The following is a 19,200-nucleotide window of genomic DNA, read 5'->3' as shown; positions in this document are numbered from 1 at the left end:
ATTGTAAAGTCTAATAATACAAGATTAACTAGGGGCAGCTAGGTGGCACGGTAGGTAGAATGTTGGGCCTGGAAGACTTTCAGTCCCAGACACGTTACTAGCTATGTATTTACTTTATTTTATGGTGTTTACCTCGGCTTACTCATCTATAAAATGAATTGGAGAAGGAAATCACAAACCATTACAATTTCTTTGCCAAGAAAACACCAAATGGGATACAAAGAGTGGGACTTAACTGAATAACAAAACAAACACCATTACATGGAAATGATAAAATAAAATACTATCAACAGGAGATCCAGGGAAGAAAGTGATTACTGACCATGCCTAACAAAGAAGCTCAGGCTTCAGGAGAAAGGGACATATCAGTTGGGAAGTAAGAGTTGGTTAAAGAATGGGGTCAACCATGATCTCGGGGAGCAGGATCTCTCTTAAGGAAGCAGCCTTGCAACTGTTTCTGTGGGTACTGCAAGCCATGACTACTGAAAAGAAAGCTCTTGCTACCAAATCTTTGACATAGTTAAGAGGTTCAACAACAGCAAATGATATTTTACCAGTGGAAATTAAATGAAAAAAGAGAACTTTCCATCTACTTTGCCTGTGTTCCTCTAGGGACCAGGAGACCTTTCCATCTGACTTGTAGCCAATAACTCTTATCATATATACCTAAACCCTATTAAAGTATGAGTTCTTTCACAGCAGGGTCCTTCTTTTTCTATTTGCATACCCCAATGCTTTACACTGCTTTGCACAGAGTAAGCCTGTTATGGGCCAGAACTCTGAACTTGAAACAAAGGATTCTTACAAGGTACTAAGTCAGTGGAGTTGAGAGAGACAATAGTTATCTAATTTAGCATGGTTCGGTATGATTGATCTGATCCTACAAGGAGATATTATGGACCAGAACTTGAAACAAGTGGAATTGAGGAGACAGTGATTAAATATAGTTTAGCACTGATTTAATCCTAAAACAAATACTGGTTTCCTAGTGATGTAATGATTGGTGTGTACTCAGTGAGGGGCACATATAAGGAAGGAGGAGCTCTCAGGGCCAGGGAGGACAAGCTCACTAGAAGCTCTCAGAGGCTGAGACAGATTCATTCCATCCTCATTCAGATTCAGAAGTCAGAGAAGGCAGGCGGGAGCTCAAGCTCTGGGAGCCAGGGAGAGAGAGAGGCCTCCAGAAAAACTAGATTACTCTGAACTGAAATGAAGGCTGCCTCAACAGAGAACATGACATTTTAGAGAGAACATGACATAAGCCATTAATAAATGCTCGCCTTTCCTTCCTCTCTTGCTTCTTTCCTTCCAGCCCTGCTCTCCCCTTTCTCTTTCCATGATTCCTTCCTTCCTTCCATCTTTGAAATAAAGTTTGCGTTTGGTGGAGAACGGCAGGGTTCCCCGGGGAACTAGCTGGCTCCAGCCTAGAGTGGGGCGTTGCGTCCCCTTGCGTAGGAGTGTTCCGGCTCTCCCCTCTGCGACTCGGGCTCGCTGCGCTTCTCAGCGGCTCTGCTGGAGGTGTGCTCCTTTGCTCTTGAGGAGATAGGTGAGGCCTTGTGCAGGAGTCGGGTTTAAGTGAGGCAGTTGTCCCGGATGCCGTGGACGACCCTGGCCTTTTATATTCAGGGCGCATAACTAATAAGCAGCAGGCCTGAGACTAGTAAAATGGCATCGAAAAGATTTTAAGATGACTTTGTGGATGCTAAGCCCTCGTGACTGAGTTGCGGTGATTAATCCTTTAGGACAAATTTGTTTTGAGTAAAGTGAGACACTTTACAATTTGCCGTTTACACTGACCGAAGGCACGGAGAAACGGTAACATCCTTGCCTCATCGCCTTCGCAGACGGAGGTTTTCGGGCCATCACCAAGCCTGGCCACCATGACTAGCATCCGCTTAGGCAGCCGGCCGCTAAGGCTGCGGTACCCACGGCTCTGGCCTCGGTGCTTGTATTTACCTAGCAACTGCAATAGCTTCCTCTCCCTTTCTTGAATCCAAGGTAAAAGTCTCCCCCTACCTTTATTTCTGTTCTTTTTAACTCCACCTTTCCCAGGGCTCCATTTTAGCCGGTCTAATCCTCCGGTAATCGCCCCCCCAGCCCCACTCCCACCTCAAACCCCCGCCCCGCCAGCCCGCCCTCCGAGCCCGCCCTCCGAGCCCGCCCTCCGAGCCCGCGGGAGCGCGCGCGGCCTCTCGCTTTACGGCGCTGCAGCGCGCACGTCTGCAGTCGTGCCGTGACTGGCGGATTTTGGCGGGAAAGCCTCCGCGTTTGGATTCCTCCGGAGGCGGCGGCTGCTGCGGCTCGGTAAGTTGGTTTCCCGGGCCCGAGCCGGGAGTGATTCCGTGGGGATGGGGAGCGGTGGGCTCGGGGTCTGGCCGCGAGGCGCAGGTAGAAGCCGGCAGGGAAGGAGAAGAAGCTGCAGAGGACCGCTCGGAGCCGAGCCCAAGGCCGGGGGACTCCGCTCGCTCGTCAGGGCCGGAGCGGAGGCCCCAGGACTGGCAGGAAGGCGGGCGGGCAGCGAACCGAGCTCGAGCGGGGGGAGCGCCGCGAGCGGAGGGGAAGGCGGGGCAAGCTCACCTCGGCCCTCTCCTCCCCTGCCCGGCCCCGCCCCCCGCTGCGGGGGTCTATGTCGGCCCTCTCCGAGTGGAATCGAGCCGGGGGGAACTTTAGAGCTCCTCCTAGCCCACTCCTCTTCCGTGTGAAAGCCTGGGCCGGAGACGGAAGGGTCTAGCCTGAGGTCACACAGCTGAATCCCTTGCCTTACACCCCTGCTCCCCCTCAAGCCTTCCGTGCCCTTTAAGGGCTGTGAGAGGGGAGGGCTTGATTTTATAATCAGGGGTTTGCGTTTGTGACCTGTGATTTCATCCTGTCAGGAAATTGCACTTCTGCAGTTGACACTCTTTTTTTTTTTCAGAGTCGTCCGAGAGGTTTTAAGTGTCTTGCCCAAAGTCAGTCAGAATGTGTCAGAGGCAGGACTTGAACCCAGGACTTTCTGTCCCTGGAGGCTGGCACTGTATCCACTAAGCCGTCCCAGCATTCCTTGATGAATAAATACAAGTCATAGGATGGATATATTTAATGGGGTAAATTATTGTTGGGGTCAAAGTTGACATTCGTGAAGACCGGATTAGCTTAACAGCTGGGAGGGAGGAAGAGCTAGCAGATACTTTAAGTATGCTACGCCCCGTGAAGATTTGTCATTATTTCCCGTCTCTGTCTGGTGTCTCTGCTTCAGGGAGATAGTGACTGCTAGAGCCATGGCCGTGCCCTTTGTGGAGGACTGGGACTTGGTGCAGACTTTGGGAGAAGGAGCCTATGGAGAGTAAGTATGAGCGCCCAGCATTGAGTGCGCTGGACAGTGCGGACTGAGAGAGCAGAGAGCAGATATTGGGGAAGCTGCAGCCCTGAACACGTGTTCGTTTGTTGTCTCTGAGCTCCTGCTGGGATCCCTTTCTATTTGACACCACTGATTTTTAAATGACTGAATTAAGGGGAAATCAAGATACATAATACTAATTTGGAAATGAATTTAATTACTGATTTTTCCCCTCTCTTTCCCACTGCAAAAACTGTTAGAGGTTTCCCTTTATGTGGGATTGTGATATTTTGTTAGCAATAGTCATTGTCTCGCTGTTCTATTTTGCCTTTGGGTTCTGTTGTAGAATGCTAGCGTTGGAAGGGACATTGTATCTCTTATTCTAAATATGTTATACTATCCAGTATAGATTATAAAGTAAATAGTTATGAAGCATTTTCCTTATTACAACTCTGCCATGAAGTTGATACTATTTTGTCAGCTATCATTATTGTAGCAATCATTATTGACTAACCATCAGCTGTTGGGAGTTCTAGGTTAATCAGTCAGTCAGCACCCATATCAAGTGTCTACCTTGTGCCAGATACTTTGTCAAAGTCAAGAATTGGGGATCATGGACAAAGTAATTATTTTCTCAACTAAAATTAAAACAAAATGGTGGCTCCTTTTGTGTTTCACGGTCTTTCCCCTTTCTTATCCTTTCTGTGCTTAACATTCTATTTTCAAAGGATTGGAAGGGAACTAATCCATCATGGTTTTTCTTTCATTTGGCTTCCTTTCTTTTAAACCTGTAAAATATGTGACTATTGGTAATAAGGTTTAGAAATCCTGTTTCTCAAATCAAAGTAGCTGTTGGTATGTGTTGTATGCCCAACCCATCTATCTCTAGGGCATTTAGGTTTTTGTGTTGAATAATTAGAAGTAACAAAGATCTGCTTCTGGTAAGAAAAGCCTTCTCTCTTTTTTTGGGCAAGAAATTAGTCTGGGTAAAGCAATTTTTGAATTTTTTTCTTAATCAGTAAGCATTTACAAAGTGCCCACCATATACTAGTTATATGCTAGGTTTCTGTTTAATTTTGAAATTTCAAAAGAAATACCTATCAAAGAAAGTACCACTTACTGGTAATTAAAGAATTAATATCCTAAATTCTTCAATTTAATTAGCACTTTAGTATCAGTATATGGTTTAAATATGTAAAAGTTTATGAAATGATAAGTTAATTATTTTTTGCTTAATTTATAGAGTTCAACTTGCTGTGAATAGGCGAACAGAAGAAGCAGTTGCAGTAAAGATTGTGGACATGAAGCGTGCCATAGATTGTCCAGATAACATTAAGAAAGAGATCTGCATCAATAAAATGTTAAACCATGAGAACATAGTGAAATTCTATGGTCATCGGCGAGAAGGCAATATTCAGTATCTGTTTCTGGAGTACTGCAGTGGGGGAGAACTCTTTGATCGAATAGGTATTGAAAATAGTCACAAAATGATGTTCTAAACATTAAGATGAGAGAGCTACCAAATTTGTTTTTTTCAATTTTTAGAAAAGTTCCTGATTTTTGAGCTGATATTTGATTTATTTTTTGATCATTCTTTATTATTTTAAATTAATTAATTTAAAAATCAACCATAATTAATTAATTCTCCAACCATGTAAGCTGGAAATAAGCATTGATATTAGCTTTGATGCCAGGCAGTTGGGGTTAAATGACTTAACCAGAGTCATACAGCCAATGAATGTTAAGTACCTGAGGCCAGATTTGATCTCAGGTCTTCCTGACTTCAGGCCTAGTTCTGTATCCAGTACCCCTGCTTTGTATTTTCCTAAAAAATTATATTTACTAGAAAGTTGTATGCCCAAATATATTATTACAAATTGCATGTAATCCTCGTTGAGGTTAATATTGCTATTATTTGTTAAGTCTGTGATAAGTAGTTATAGGAATTCATTATAAAATATCACTTTAATAAACAGATATCTTTATTTCTTAAATGGATGATTGTGTTGTAGGGAAATTCTAACTAAATATTATTCCCAAGTTTATTTTGTAATTCTTTTTATATAAGATGTTCATAATTCCCAAGAAGATTTTTTTGGGGGGATTTTAGTCAGTTGTGGGTTTTAGACTTACCCTTAAGGACCTTACAATCTAATAGAGGAAGACAACACATAAAAGGAAGTGGAAAAGAAGTGAGAACCACAGAATACCAGGCAAGGGGAATGCCTTGTGGAGTGGAAAGCAAGTAGAGCTGCTGTTGGAATGCTTCCTGGAAAATTCAGATCTGAACTGTATGGAAAGGAAAACTTTGAGAGGAGTTTACAGTTCCACCCTCCAGTCAGAGGGGAGAAGCATCTGATAGAGCGAGAGGGTATTAAGTCTCAAAAACTTCGTCCTTCAGCATGATGATGAGATTCCAGGTGATTAGCTCATCCTGGGTGGGGCATCAATTTCTCTTAAATTAAAGAAATCAGAGCTTCTGAGGGATAGTCTAATTAGATTAACAATTAGAGCTATCTTAAAAAAAAAAAAATGAACTATCTTAAGTAATCTTCTTGATTTCAGAAATACTCAGTCTTGATGACTATTTTTGAAAATGATAGAAAAGATTCCTGCTTTATGTCTCAGGTTAGAATGAGGCAGTACCTTTTTAACTCTTAATTCTCTAATTCTGTCATTGAGTATTGCTTAACAAAGCCTATTCTGTGTAAATACATTTAAAATCTAAACCTAGATATTAAAAATTGGGAACTTTTACTTCTCTAATTCCCAACTCAAATCAGGATTAATAATTGATAGACAAAATGTAGAAAGTTGGCAGATGGCAGATTTTTAAAAAATCAGAACCTGATTTCCTATTGATTGTATTTGGCTATGCAGTTTGAAGATGTCTAAAGTTTAAAACACTTTGTTAAATGTAATTGAAATTTGTCTTTTTTATTGGTATGAACAACTCAGGAATGAACTAAGGAAGGTATCTATGAATTAAATGGACATTTTTGAGAGGTTTGAGTAGAAGGGTTATAGAAGAGAAGAATTTAAAGTTAAAGGACAAAGGGTTTACACATTTATATAATACAGAGGATTAAAAGCTTTTTCAAATAGGAGGAAGATTAATCTAGTGGCATGAATTTCTGTCTTGGACAATTTTTAAAAATTTGCTTATTCTACATAGCATCTTTGATGTCTTTGAGCCCCTTCTCATATTACGAATTAGTGAAACTAGAATAAAAGCAAAGACTTAGTCAACTTCTCATAACATGCTAATGATAGTCCTGTATTCATTATTCTTTTTGTTTCTTTTGTAGGATACTAGTCACTAAAAGACACTGGTTAATCCTTCATTTTTTTGTGTGTACAGTGTGTGTGTGTTTATTGCTACCTTTTTTGTCTATATCAGTAAATTTTTTTTTTTTCAAATTCTATTTTTTTTAATTTTATAATTTTAACATTTTTTTTTTTGACAATACATATGCATAGGTAATTTTTTTACAACATTATCCCTTGTACTCCCTTGTTCGAATTTTTCCCCTCCTTCCCTCCACCCCTTCCCCTAGATGGCAGGCATTCCCATACATATTATACAGTACAATTATATCAGTAATTTTGAGTCTTCCATTCCTCAGATTGAATTCTTTCTTGTGAGGATAGGACAGAATAGACAAAAACATGTGAATATCTGAAATGGTATACCATGTTTCTTCCTAGCAGTTCTCAATTTTTTGCCATAAGGCAGGAAGTAACTAACATTCAGTTTTAAAGGTGGGACTTGTTCTTGCAGTTGATTACTGATCAATAAACCTTCAAATTTTACCATTTCAGAGCCTGATGTAGGTATGCCTGAACAAGATGCTCAGAAGTTCTTCCATCAGCTTATGGCAGGGGTGGTAGGTTTGTTTCTTTGATTTGATTTGATTAATTCTTTTATTTGAATTGATTTTTCAGTACAGTTGAAGAATAATGAATAAATAAGTCTTAATTTTTTCTTCCCCCAGGTGTATCTTCATGGTATTGGAATAACCCACAGAGACATTAAGCCAGAAAATCTTTTACTAGATGACAGAGGTAAGCTCATTAAAACAAAGTTTGTTTCTTCATTTTGATATTTACCAACTATAAAAACAACATGACTAAATAAAAAGTTGTTTGGTATAAGAATTGGTATTTTCATCTAATAGATGGCAATCTAAATTTTTAGTAACTATTCCATTCTCTTTATTCTGTACATGTCCTACAGTTAAAAACTTTTGGTAATGTAATAATGTAACATTTGTAAAAAACATATCTTGTCAGAAAAGATGCTGAACAAAGACAGATTCAAACTTTTTTCTTTAAGTAGCATTTATTTTTTCCAATTATATGTAAAGGCACTTTTTAGCATTTTTTTTTTTTAAATATAAAATGTTGAATTTTATGTTTTCTTCCTTTTCCCCTAAGACAATGAACAATTTGATATAGATTATATATATGCAATCACAGTAGTCAGTGAAAGAAGAAACAGAACAAAAGGAAAAAAAACTACCAAAAAAAGTTGAAAATAGCTTTGATCTGATTTTAATTCCATCAGTTCTTTCTATGGATGTGCATAGCATTTTTCATCATGAATCTTAATAGAATTGTCTTGGATCATTGCATTCTTGAGAAGAGCACAGTGTTGCTGTTATTTATGTTCATTGTTTTCCTGGCTTTACTCCATTTTGCAGGCTTTCCAGCCTTTTCTGAAATCCTCTTGCTTGTCACTTCTTTTAGCACAATAGTAATCCATTACATTCATATGGCATAATTTGTTCAGCTATTACCCAATTGATGGGTATCCCCTCAATTTCCAATTCTTTGCCATATCACAAAAAGAGTTGTTAAATATTTTTGTACAGATAGGTCATTTTTCCCATCTTCTCAATCCTTCCTCTTCTTAAATCTCTTTGGGATACAGAACTAGTAGTAGTATTATTGGATCAAAGAGTATATAAATTTTGATAGTCACCTAGCAGAATTCCAAAAATTGTTCTCCAAGATGATTAGATAAATTCATAATTCCACTAATAGTGTTTTTAGTGTCCCAATTTTTTAGCATCTTCAACATTACTCATTTTCCTTTTCTCATAATAGCCTATTTGATAGGTGTGAGGTGGTATCTTAGAATTACTTAATTTGCATTAATTTTACATTTTATTTGAGAAATGAGACTTTTATCAGAGAAACTTGCCTATAAAAATTGTTTCCTAAGTTTTTGCTTTCCTCCTAATCTTCGCTGTATAGGTTTTGTTTGTGTGAAACTTTTAAATTTAATATAACCAAAATTATCCATTTTATATCTTATTTTTATCTCTTATTTGGTCATAAATTCTTCCCTTCCTCATAGATCTGACAGGTAAACTGCTCCTTGCTCTCTGAATTTGCTTATGGTATCATGCTTTATGTCTAAATCATGAACCCTTTTTTTACCTTATCTTGGTATACAGTATCTGATGTTGGTTTATTGCATATGGGTGCTCTGCCCAAAGGAATATAAATTTTGGTTGCTGAAAGATTTTGTTTACTGGGGTTTATAGGCTACTTTCCCCTTCTTATTTATTCTCTGTTTTTAAAGTGAGAAAGTTAACTCTTTATGTTACATGTAGTTTCATTTAAGAATTCTTGAAATACAGGACTGAAAACCAGGCTTGTCACTGGACTCACATGACCCTCCAGGAGAGTGAAGCTGATGACTTTGTATAGCTCTTGTCTTACTTAAATCCAATGCATTTGCAAGTCAGGACATCATCTTCCTGATGTCATTGGTTTTCTTCAAGAACAAAGAACAAGCAGCAGCAACAGTTTTTGCCATACTATTTTCCTGTTTTATTAGCAGTTTTTGTCAGATAGTAAGTTCTTATTCCAGAACCTGGATTCTTTGGATTTAGTCAAACAATAGGTTATTTTTGTGTCATACCTAAAATCTATTCCACTGATCTGTTATTTTATTTCTTACTAGCACCAGATAGTTTTGAAGATTACTATTTTATAATATAGTTTGAGATCTAATACTGCTAGGTCACCTTCCTTCACATTTAAAAAATTTTTTTCTTTGATATTTGTTCACCTTTTGTCCTTCCAGATGAATTGTTTTTCTTTTTTTTTCTAGCTTTATGAAATAATTTTTTAATTGTTTGGTGTGGCACTGAATAAGTAAATTAATTTAGGTAGAAATATCATTTTGTTATATTGGCTTAGCCTACACATAAACAATTGATATTTTAAAATTTTTTTAGCTCTCACTTTATTTTTGTGAAAAATATTTTTTAATTGTGTTCATATAATTATTGGATTTATCTTGGCAGGTAGCTTCCCAAGTATTTTATATTTACAGTTATTTTAAATGGGATTTCTTTTTCTATCTTATTGCTAGGCATAGCATAAATATGTTGATGATTTTTATGGGTTTATTTTATTAAATAACTTCACTAAAACTGTTAATTATTTCAAATAATTTTTGAAGTTGATTCTCTGGAATTCTCTAAGTACACCATTATATCAACTGTAAGGAGTAATAGTTTTGTTTCCTCATTACCTATTATAATTCCTTCAATTTTTTTTCTTGTGTTATTGCTATAGCTAGTCTTTCTTGAATAATCTTGAATAATAGTGGTGATAAAGGACTTCCTTGTTTCCTCCTTCCTTCCCTTATTGGAAAGACTTATATATAATGCTTGTTGATGATGAATTTCTAATTCCTTTAGCCTTTTTTGTTTTTGATTGTGGCTTTCAGCTTGTCCAGTAATTCTTAAATTATTTTTCCTGGGTCTATTTTCTAGGTCAGTTGTTTTTCCAATGAGGGATTTTACATTTTCTTTTTACATTTTTTCATTTTTAAAATTTTGTTTGATTGATTTTTGATATCATAGTCATTAGTTTCCATTTGCACTATCTAGCTTTTATGGAATTCTAATTTTTATAGAATTATTTTCTTCAGCGAGTTTTCATATTTCTTTCCATTTGACTAACTACTTTTTAAGGAGTTGTTTCTTTTTATATTTCTTTTGTATCACTGTCATGTCTTGTCCTAAATTTTCTTCTACCTCTCTTATTTGTTGCTTATAATCTTTTTTCGGCTCTTCCAGGAGCTTTTGTGCTTGAGACCAATTCATATTTTTCTGAGGATTTGCATGTAGATCTTTTAACAATGCTGTCCTCTTCTGAGTTTGTGTTTTAAATCTTCTGTGTTTTTCTTATAGTTTTCTTTCTTTTTTTTTTTTTTTTTTTTTTTTGCTCACTTTCCAGACTAATATGTGACTTTTAAATTTGAGCTCTGCTCCTGGATTACAGGGGGCACTGTTCTTGAGCTTGGGCCATATCCCTTATCAATGACTTTCTGGGCTAAGGACTCCCAAGGCTGGAGGCCTTGCCCATTAAGCTGGGCTTGTCCAGCTTGATTGTGTCTGTTGTGGTGGAGGTTTGGGGACTGGCAATTCAACTTCTGTGGTGAGACTGAAACTCTCAAGGCTGGACTTCTGAGCTAGAACTGAGGTGCCTTAGTTGCTGATACATCCTGGAGATAGGAGCCCAGACACCATCTAAACTGACCTGTGCTCCCCTTTTTACCCAAGTGAAACAGTTATTTCTAAGTTGCCTTGGGTTGCAAAATTGTTTCATCTCTTCTCTTTGTTGGTTTGTTGCTCCAGAATTTGTTCGGATACTTGATTGGAGACAGCTCAGGCAACTTCTTGCTTTTTCTCCATCATTTTGGCTCTATTTTCTTATGTGTATTAAGCTTAAAGAAAAATTAACTTATGCATAGAATGTTTTGCAATCTGGAGAAAAACAAGTCAGTTTAATTTTCTGAGGTTGCTGAGGTATTAAGAAAGGAAAAAAAAGGATCTGTGTAGAAATATAGTTATTCTTTGTAATAGCAAGAAATTAGGTACAACTTGAAATATCCAACAACTGGCAAATATAAATTCTGAAATTCTAATAATTGAATATTATGTATTACTGTAAAAAATGTAGTATGCAATGAATTTATTGACATTTAGTAGGCATCTACTTTTTTTTTTTCTGAGGCTGGGGTTAAGTGACTTGCCCAGGGTCACACAGCTAGGATGTGTTAAGTGTCTGAGACCAGATTTGAACTCGGGTCCTCCTGAATTCAAGGCTGGTGCTCTATCCACTTCGCCACCTAGCTGCCCCGGCATCTACTTTTAATCACTCTATGCTAGATGCTAGCGAATGTGAAAAGATCTGTAAAAGAAATACAAAGTATAAACAGCAAAGCCAAAAGGTCCTAACTACTATTTATTTTTAAAAAGAAAATAGCTAAATTTGGTAAAAATTTTGACAGCTTAGAATTCAGAATCAAAGTATCTTCTTTGTCAACTTATTAAATTTGATTTTACTTTGTTAAAGGCTAATGGTTTTAGGTAGGATTTTTGTACTTTTTTGATGCCTATTTGATTTAGTTTCTGGTCATTAAGTATATAATAAAAATGTTAATCTTTTTATATGACAAGATTTTAACCAGAACTGACTTTGCTGCCTTTTTTTTTTTTTTTAAAGATAACCTCAAAATCTCAGACTTTGGGTTAGCAACAGTATTTCGGCACAATAATCGTGAGCGTTTATTGAATAAGATGTGTGGTACTCTGCCCTATGTTGCCCCAGAACTTCTTAAGAGAAAAGAATTCCATGCAGAACCAGTTGATGTTTGGTCATGTGGTATAGTACTTACTGCAATGCTGGCAGGGGGTAAGCGTTACTCAATTTGTTATTGAATTCCTATATATTGAATCAAGAAACTATGTAAGCCAATATATTTATATTGAGCTATTGGTTATTTTAATGGTAATAATTATAGAAAGAATATTAACAAAAAGGACTATAGAGAAAACAATGACTTTCTTCTCTAACCCTTTTATTTTACAATTGAGTCCTGGAGAGTTATATTTAACTTGTACAAAGCCAGACTTTAACTAATGATAGACTTAAAAACTAAGTTTCTTCTAGTTCCTACTCTGCTACTCTTGAATTGTCAGTAATGAGATATTTATTTATTTATTTTAGGTCATAGCACTCAAGTCTTGGTGAATTAGGGTAACATACAAAAATTCTTAAGGATAGAATTCTGTTACATAGATCTGTGAAAGCCATACTTTCTAATTGTTTCTTTAATTTGACATTTTCTAATATTAGTCCAAAAAAACCCCAAACTAGTGAGGAAATCTTTGATTCTTTAAGAATTGTTGATTCCTCCCATAGTATCTGTAATATTTACTTGACATGACCAAAAAAAAAAAAAATTTCTTTTGCTTTTAGAATTGCCATGGGACCAACCCAGTGACAATTGCCAGGAGTATTGTGACTGGAAAGAAAAAAAAACATACCTGACACCTTGGAAGAAAATTGATTCTGCCCCATTAGGTAAATGAGTTTTAATATATGCAATAATATTATAATATTATATATATGTGTGTGTGTGAATATGTATATACACACATATATAATACAATAATACATGATTTTTAACATATATAAATGATCAAATTCTAGAGATTTATTTCTCTACACAGTTTTGTGCTTTGAATTCTTACCAAGATAATTTTAAAATTAGAATATAGTTCATTTTTATAGAGTAAAGTCATTTGAAGACTTGTTTTGCTTTTATAACCAAATGAAATTAAGAAGTACTGGTTAAATTTGGAATAGGAAATGGATCTATAGCTTTGTTAACGAAGTGGGTAATTTTATTATTTATTATTTATTTATTTTTTTAGGCTGGGGTTAATGAATTGCCCAGGGTCACACAGCTAGGAAGTGTTAAGTGTCTGAGACCAGATTTGAACTCGGGTCCTCCTGAATTCAAGGCTGGTGCTCTATCCACTGCGCCACCTAGTTGCCCTGAAGTGGGTAATTTTAAAAATATTTTGTTTTGGTTGTTACTCTTACCTGCTGAGAGTTGAGAACCTGGAGTGAAATCAAAGGAGGAAGGCACCGTAAATGTAGTAATTGGCCTTTTTCTAGAATTGATCTTCCAAAAAAGAAGGCTAACTAGGGAAAATAATTATTGTTACAAGTAAGTGGATTTCTTTGATCTACATGATTTATGTCTTAACTTTTATTTTTTCAGCCTTGCTTCATAAAATTCTAATTGAAAATCCAGGATCAAGAATTACAATACCAGATATTAAAAAAGACAGATGGTATACTAAAGTACTTAAGAAAGGTAAAGTCCTTAAAAGAGTAATTAAAAAAAAAAACTTTTCCCCTATTTTTATTATGTGGTTGTTTTAAAATATATTTAATTTTAGGAGAGAATGTAAATACTGATAGGTTTTTAAAATTCCATCTACTGTGCTTTGGATAATTAGATGGATAGACATAGAAGGGATTTTGGCTTAATAGGGATTTACAGTGTGTACTTCTGTCTGTTATTCAACTTATTTTTATGAATAATAAATGCCTTAGTGTAGGTAATTGGATTTTTCTCTATGAAACAGTTATTCTTTTTTTCCCCTTATGAATATTAATGCAAAAAATTAAAAAATATTAGCAAGGAGAATACAGTATCATATTTGAAAGACTAGGAACGTAAGGTTAGTTTAATGCTGGGGAAATTGTTATTTAGCCGTATTGGTGACAAAAACATATCAAAAGCTGCAGAAAAAGTTATTGACAAGATACTAAATTCATTTGTTAAAAACATTAGAACATATTAAGGTAAACAGAACTTTCCTTAAGGTGATAAGCAACATCTGTCTAAAACCAAGAGCAGTCATTATCTGTAATGGGAATAATCCTTTCCAGAATGACTAGGGAAGAGACAGAATATCCATTATCACCACTCTTATTCAGTACTATATTAGAAGTAAAACCTGTTATTCTTGCTTGTGTTTTCTTAGGACTATGTCATATCTGCCAAAGAAAGTTGGATGAGACAGATTTTTACTTTTGTTGTAAAATATTTATACTATAAACCATTTTCTCACGTTTAAGCTCAGTATCCTTAAATATATTGCTATCTTTACAGAAGATTTTTCCTGTCACCAGAGATGGCCATATTTGAAGTTAAAATCTTTAGTATTTATATGTATTATAATGACTCTTGTGTGTATATATATATTTACATTATTACATGATAAATAATTTGTATTACATAAACACACTATTTTATATATTACATAATAACATATATATTATACATTTTCCCATTAATATATTATACAATATGCTATAGAAATTTCATGTCAGTATAATACATATACATTGTGTATATTTGAAGCAGAGATGCCTAGCCCAAAAAATTCAAGTATGTTGAAGACTTCAGCATATTAAAGTTATTATTTATATATTATTTATATTATATATATTATTTATATATTTATTAAAGTCAAATATTTATTTTCTGTGTGTATAGTTTTAAATAAATTAGTTTGCGAGTTTCAATTTGTTACTTCAGCTCTTTTATTTTTTCAAATTTTTTGTTATTCAAAAAATAAAAAGGTATTTTCGGTTGTTTCTTTGAGCTCCTTTGAAATTTTGGGGTTTTCTTGACTATTCTTTCATAGGTGCCAAGAGGCCTCGAGCTTCTTCGGGAGGAGTATCAGATTCCCCAGGTGGATTTTCTAAGCATATTCAATCAAATTTGGATTTTTCACCAGTTAATAGTGCTCACAGGTAAGAATATCAAATTCTGTTGACTGTGATATTCCGTATAAAAACAATGTTGGTCTAGAACAGAGCTTTTCTATTTTTTTTTTTTTTTTTTTTTTTGGTACCATTTGATTATATTACTAATGAATAAGTTAGGTTAGGGGTGTTGTATAAGAAAGAATTGATGTCTTTTGCTTATGTATATTATTTTTTCTCCCCTAACATTGCAGTGAAGAAAAAGTGAAGTACTCCAGCTCTCAACCAGAGCCTCGAACTGGTCTTTCTTTGTGGGATACTAGTCCTTCTTATATTGATAAACTAGTACAAGGAATCAGTTTTTCCCAACCTGCATGTCCTGACCACATGTTATTGAATAGTCAGTTACTTGGCACTCCAGGTTCTTCACAGGTAAAGAGATTTTTTTTTTCAAATATTTTGTCACAACTTTGTATTTTTTTTATTACCTTGAAAACTAATTGTGTTTTCTAAGTCATATTTTGTTTTGGCTATTTTAAGTTTCAGCTTTAATGTCTTTGGATTTTACAACATTATTAATTAAAAGGGGCATTAAAAGAAAGAAGTGATGATATAGACATGTTGTATAATCGTTAAGAAAGAGTAGTGATTGTAAGCTTAAGACTTAATAGTTGTGAGAAAGGAATTTTATGTTAGCATGAATTTATTTGCTCAGATGTTTTTTATCTCATGCAGAATCCTTGGCAGCGTTTAGTTAAGAGGATGACACGGTTCTTTACCAAATTGGATGCTGATAAGTCATATCATTGTCTGAAGGAAACTTGTGAGAAATTAGGCTATCACTGGAAGAAGAGTTGTATGAATCAGGTATGATTCAGTTACTCTTACATTTTATCCTGAAGGAAACGTTAAACAGTTAAATTGAGAGGTCTCTCAGACAATCCTTGACTTTACTTCTTCCCTTCTTAATTTGGAATTATCCTAAAGACTTTGATCAAAGTATACCTGAAAACACTTTTTTTTTTTTTTTTTTTTTGGCTGTTTGAATTGTTCTACTTAAAACTTAATTGGGATCTTTATTATTTTAGGTCACAGTGTCAACCACTGACAGAAGAAACAATAAACTGATTTTCAAAGTGAACTTGGTTGAAATGGATGAGAAGATCTTAGTGGACTTCCGGCTATCTAAGGTATATAGAATAATAGCTGAAGTTTTTGATCTATTAGATGTGTGTATTCATTTTCAGAGAAGATGAAGAGAATAGATTGGTCATACTGGAGTTTAGAGTCTCACTATAATTCTATACTTCAATCTATGCTGGGGGACAAAAGCATCCATAAAATCAAACATGAGAGTTTTCTGGCATATCCAGTAACTAAATTACTTTGGAATAAATCCAAGAAAAATAGGCTTAAACCCTAATGGTGTTTACACCTTACCTGAGTTTATTAACTAGCAGTATCACTCAAAGTGTAAGAGACATAGTATTTCTAAATAAGAAAATTGGAGATTAGATAAGGTTGCTTTCAACATCTATCAGCATTTTTTGTCTTTTTAATGGTAGCTGAAAACATGCAACAGATATATACTGGCTTGAGTATTTTTGCTTCTTTTTCTTTCCAGAGGTGGTTAAAGTTTGATATAACTTAAAGCTTTTTTTTGACATTCAGTTTTTTGATGTCCTTTCTGTAGGGTGATGGACTGGAGTTCAAGAGGCACTTTCTAAAGATTAAAGGGAAACTAAGTGATGTGGTGAGCAGCCAGAAGGTATGGCTTCCTGTTACATGATCCACATACCCTGGGCAGACTCAGTGAATGCAGTGCTGCTATGTTGACACTATTCTTCCTCGAGAAGCTTAACACTGTTTTACAGACCTCAAATCTAAAGTAATAATTCCTGAGGAGTTGGCTATTCACTTTCCCATCCAAGTTTTTCTAATTCTTTTTGTCTAAAAAAAAAAAAATATTTTTCGTAGAAACATATCAATCTTTTTTTCAAAATATCAGAGGAGTATTTATATTTAATTTGCAAGGAAAACTTTGGCAAGGGATTGGGCAGAACTTCAGCAGGACATTTATTGAATTTGAGATTCACTATACAAACCAAGTTTTGAATAAAATTAAGTTCATTTGTCATACTAGTATGTGCTTGGCATTTTGTTTAGTCAAAAATTTTGAGATTTTTCTGGACACTGTAATTCTTGAATGTAATAGTAAGAACTCTTCTTGTGGTTGGGACAATAAATTTGTCAATATGTAAAGTAAGGTAAATCTTATTTGGTGAAATGTATTGCCTTACACCTAAATTTTCAAAAGTGCCTCTCTTGAATATGTAAATCTGTTTATTTGTTTTAACCTAGTTATCCTGCCATTTAAAATGTTCTGGTTGGGACTGTTTGATAAAGTTTAGTAATATAGTAAAGTTTCTGTGTTTTTCAGCAATATAATTTATAATCTGGGAAGTATTGGTTGATATTTCAGATAAAGGTTGAGCATAAGCCTCTAGTTAAGTACAGTTTTCACCTTCATTTTGCTTTTGCACATCCTAAATATTATGGGTTAGTTTAACACATAGATATATTTTTATCTATCACTGTAATTAGAAAATATCTTCAAAAAACCAAATTTTCAGTTACTCTGCAAAATGCAGTGATGACCAAGCCTTTTAGGTGGAGAAGAGTAAAACTAGGAGAAATAGGTATGGAACTGTGATAGAGATGAACTATTATCACAATTCCTTCTTTTATGAATTAGTCACCATAACATAGTTTTTTGAACTTGTTTTCTTTTTGGAAAAAAAAAAAGTCTATTTGTAGTTACTGTTTATTTCTGACCAACCACCCAGTTGTGTATAAAATAGTAATAACTTGTAATGCTTTGTAAATGTAATAAAGTAAACTTAATTCTTATAAAGTTTTTGAACTATTTATTGCATTCTTTCCCTGTGATCTTGGTAATGTCATCTATCTATAGGTGCCGTTCATTTTAAGTCAATTTGAAACATTTATTCTTTGTTATACAAATATTTGTTTTTAGATATTTTGATTGCTGTGTATTTCCAAACATTTTTTAAGTGCCTGTATGTACAAGACACTGTGCTAAGTTCTGGGGACAAAAAGATGAAAACTGAAATGATTCCTTGAAGTAACTTCCATTGTAATTAGGGAAGTATAGCATATACATAGATGAACAAACATAAAGTATTATTTTTTCTTTTAATGATGAGGCAATTGTGGACTTGCCCAGGGTCACACAGCTAAAAAGTGTTGTATCTGAGGCTAGATTTGAACTCGGGTCCTCCTGACTTCAGGGCTGGTGTTCTATCCACTGTAACATCTAGCTGCCCCAACACAAAGTATTATATGAAGTAGCTTCAAAAAGTAGAAAAACCCAACAACTCAGGAGCCAAAAAGATTCCTGTAGAATGTGACATACAGCTTTTCTTGACGAAAGTTCATATAGATTCTATAATTAAAGACGAGAAAAATTATATTCCCTACCTGGAAGACTGCAAAAGTAAGGAATCAGGAAATATTCTCATGTATAGGGTAATGGCCAATGTGAAATAAAACATATGGGGCTATGATATATAATTAAAATAGGTGGTGACAGAGCCAAGATTGCTGAGAAAAGACAGGATGATACCAGAGTTCTTCCAGATTCCCTTCCTAACCACTTTAAAATTAACCTCAAAACAAATTCTAGAGAGGCAGAATTCATGAAAGGGTGAGGTAAAACAAATTTTCCAGCCCAGGACAACTCAGAAGTTTAGCAAGAAAAGCCTATCACACTGGGGTAAGAATGGAGCTCATTTAGTACAGGTAAGTCCTGGGCAGGCTAGCAGCAGGCCTTGGAGTCAACAGATAGTGTAGTAGTGATGTCTGCAGCACTCAACCCATAGATATTAAGGAGAATATCTGATAACTGGTCAGAAGGAGATTTCAGGTGTCCTTCTGCTGGCACTGGGTACTGGACTGTTATATTGTCCATATAAAACTCTTTGTTACAGTCCCAGGGTGAGGAGGAATACTTTTCAAAACATATACATAGATAATTTTCAATATTCACCCATGCAAAACTTTTTTGTGTTCTAAATTTTTTCCCCTCCTTTTCCTCCATTTCTTTCCTAGATATCAATTAATCTATACAAGTAAACATGTACAATTCTTCTATACATATTTCCACAATTCATCATGCTGCATAAGAAAAATCAGATCAAAAGGAAAAAAATGAGAAAACAACAATAAAAAGAGTGAAAATATTATGTTGTGATCCATACTTAGTT

The 19,200-nt window shown here is 35.1% G+C and overlaps 1 protein-coding gene across 6 annotated transcripts; it reads left to right on the top strand.

Annotated features, from left to right (window-relative positions):
* The first annotated feature begins 1,567 nt into the window (after nt 1-1,567).
* CHEK1 (checkpoint kinase 1) lies at nt 1,568-17,828 on the top strand. 6 transcript variants are annotated; one of them, XM_074303875.1, is made up of 14 exons: nt 1,568-2,304; nt 2,915-3,083; nt 3,236-3,322; nt 4,560-4,783; nt 7,139-7,203; nt 7,312-7,381; nt 11,849-12,037; nt 12,605-12,709; nt 13,416-13,511; nt 14,854-14,962; nt 15,169-15,346; nt 15,650-15,781; nt 16,003-16,104; nt 16,608-17,828. In XM_074303875.1, exons 2-14 carry the CDS (start codon nt 3,079-3,081, stop codon nt 16,701-16,703), a joined length of 1,458 nt encoding a protein of 485 aa, XP_074159976.1. In that variant the 5' UTR covers nt 1,568-2,304; nt 2,915-3,078; the 3' UTR covers nt 16,704-17,828. The 6 variants fall into 6 exon arrangements, with proteins under 6 accessions (XP_074159976.1, XP_074159981.1, XP_074159978.1 ...); XM_074303877.1 differs by lacking the exon at nt 1,568-2,304 and adding an exon at nt 2,635-2,737; XM_074303880.1 differs by lacking the exon at nt 2,915-3,083 and having other exon boundaries at nt 2,160-2,304.
* Nucleotides 17,829-19,200: the final 1,372 nt, after the last annotated feature.

The sequence above is a fragment of the Sminthopsis crassicaudata genome, chromosome 3 (genome assembly GCF_048593235.1).
Source record: "Sminthopsis crassicaudata isolate SCR6 chromosome 3, ASM4859323v1, whole genome shotgun sequence".
Classification (NCBI taxonomy): domain Eukaryota; kingdom Metazoa; phylum Chordata; class Mammalia; order Dasyuromorphia; family Dasyuridae; genus Sminthopsis; species Sminthopsis crassicaudata.
Note: the sequence above shows the minus strand (reverse complement) of the source record. Positions and strands in the feature narration are given on the sequence as shown.

Coding starts and splice junctions, on each gene's coding strand:
- CHEK1 (XM_074303875.1), top strand. Junction 3,323..4,559: donor GGAGAAGGAGCCTATGGAGA/GTAAGTATGAGC, acceptor CTTAATTTATAG/AGTTCAACTTGCTGTGAATA. Junction 7,382..11,848: donor TCTTTTACTAGATGACAGAG/GTAAGCTCATTA, acceptor TTTTTTTTAAAG/ATAACCTCAAAATCTCAGAC.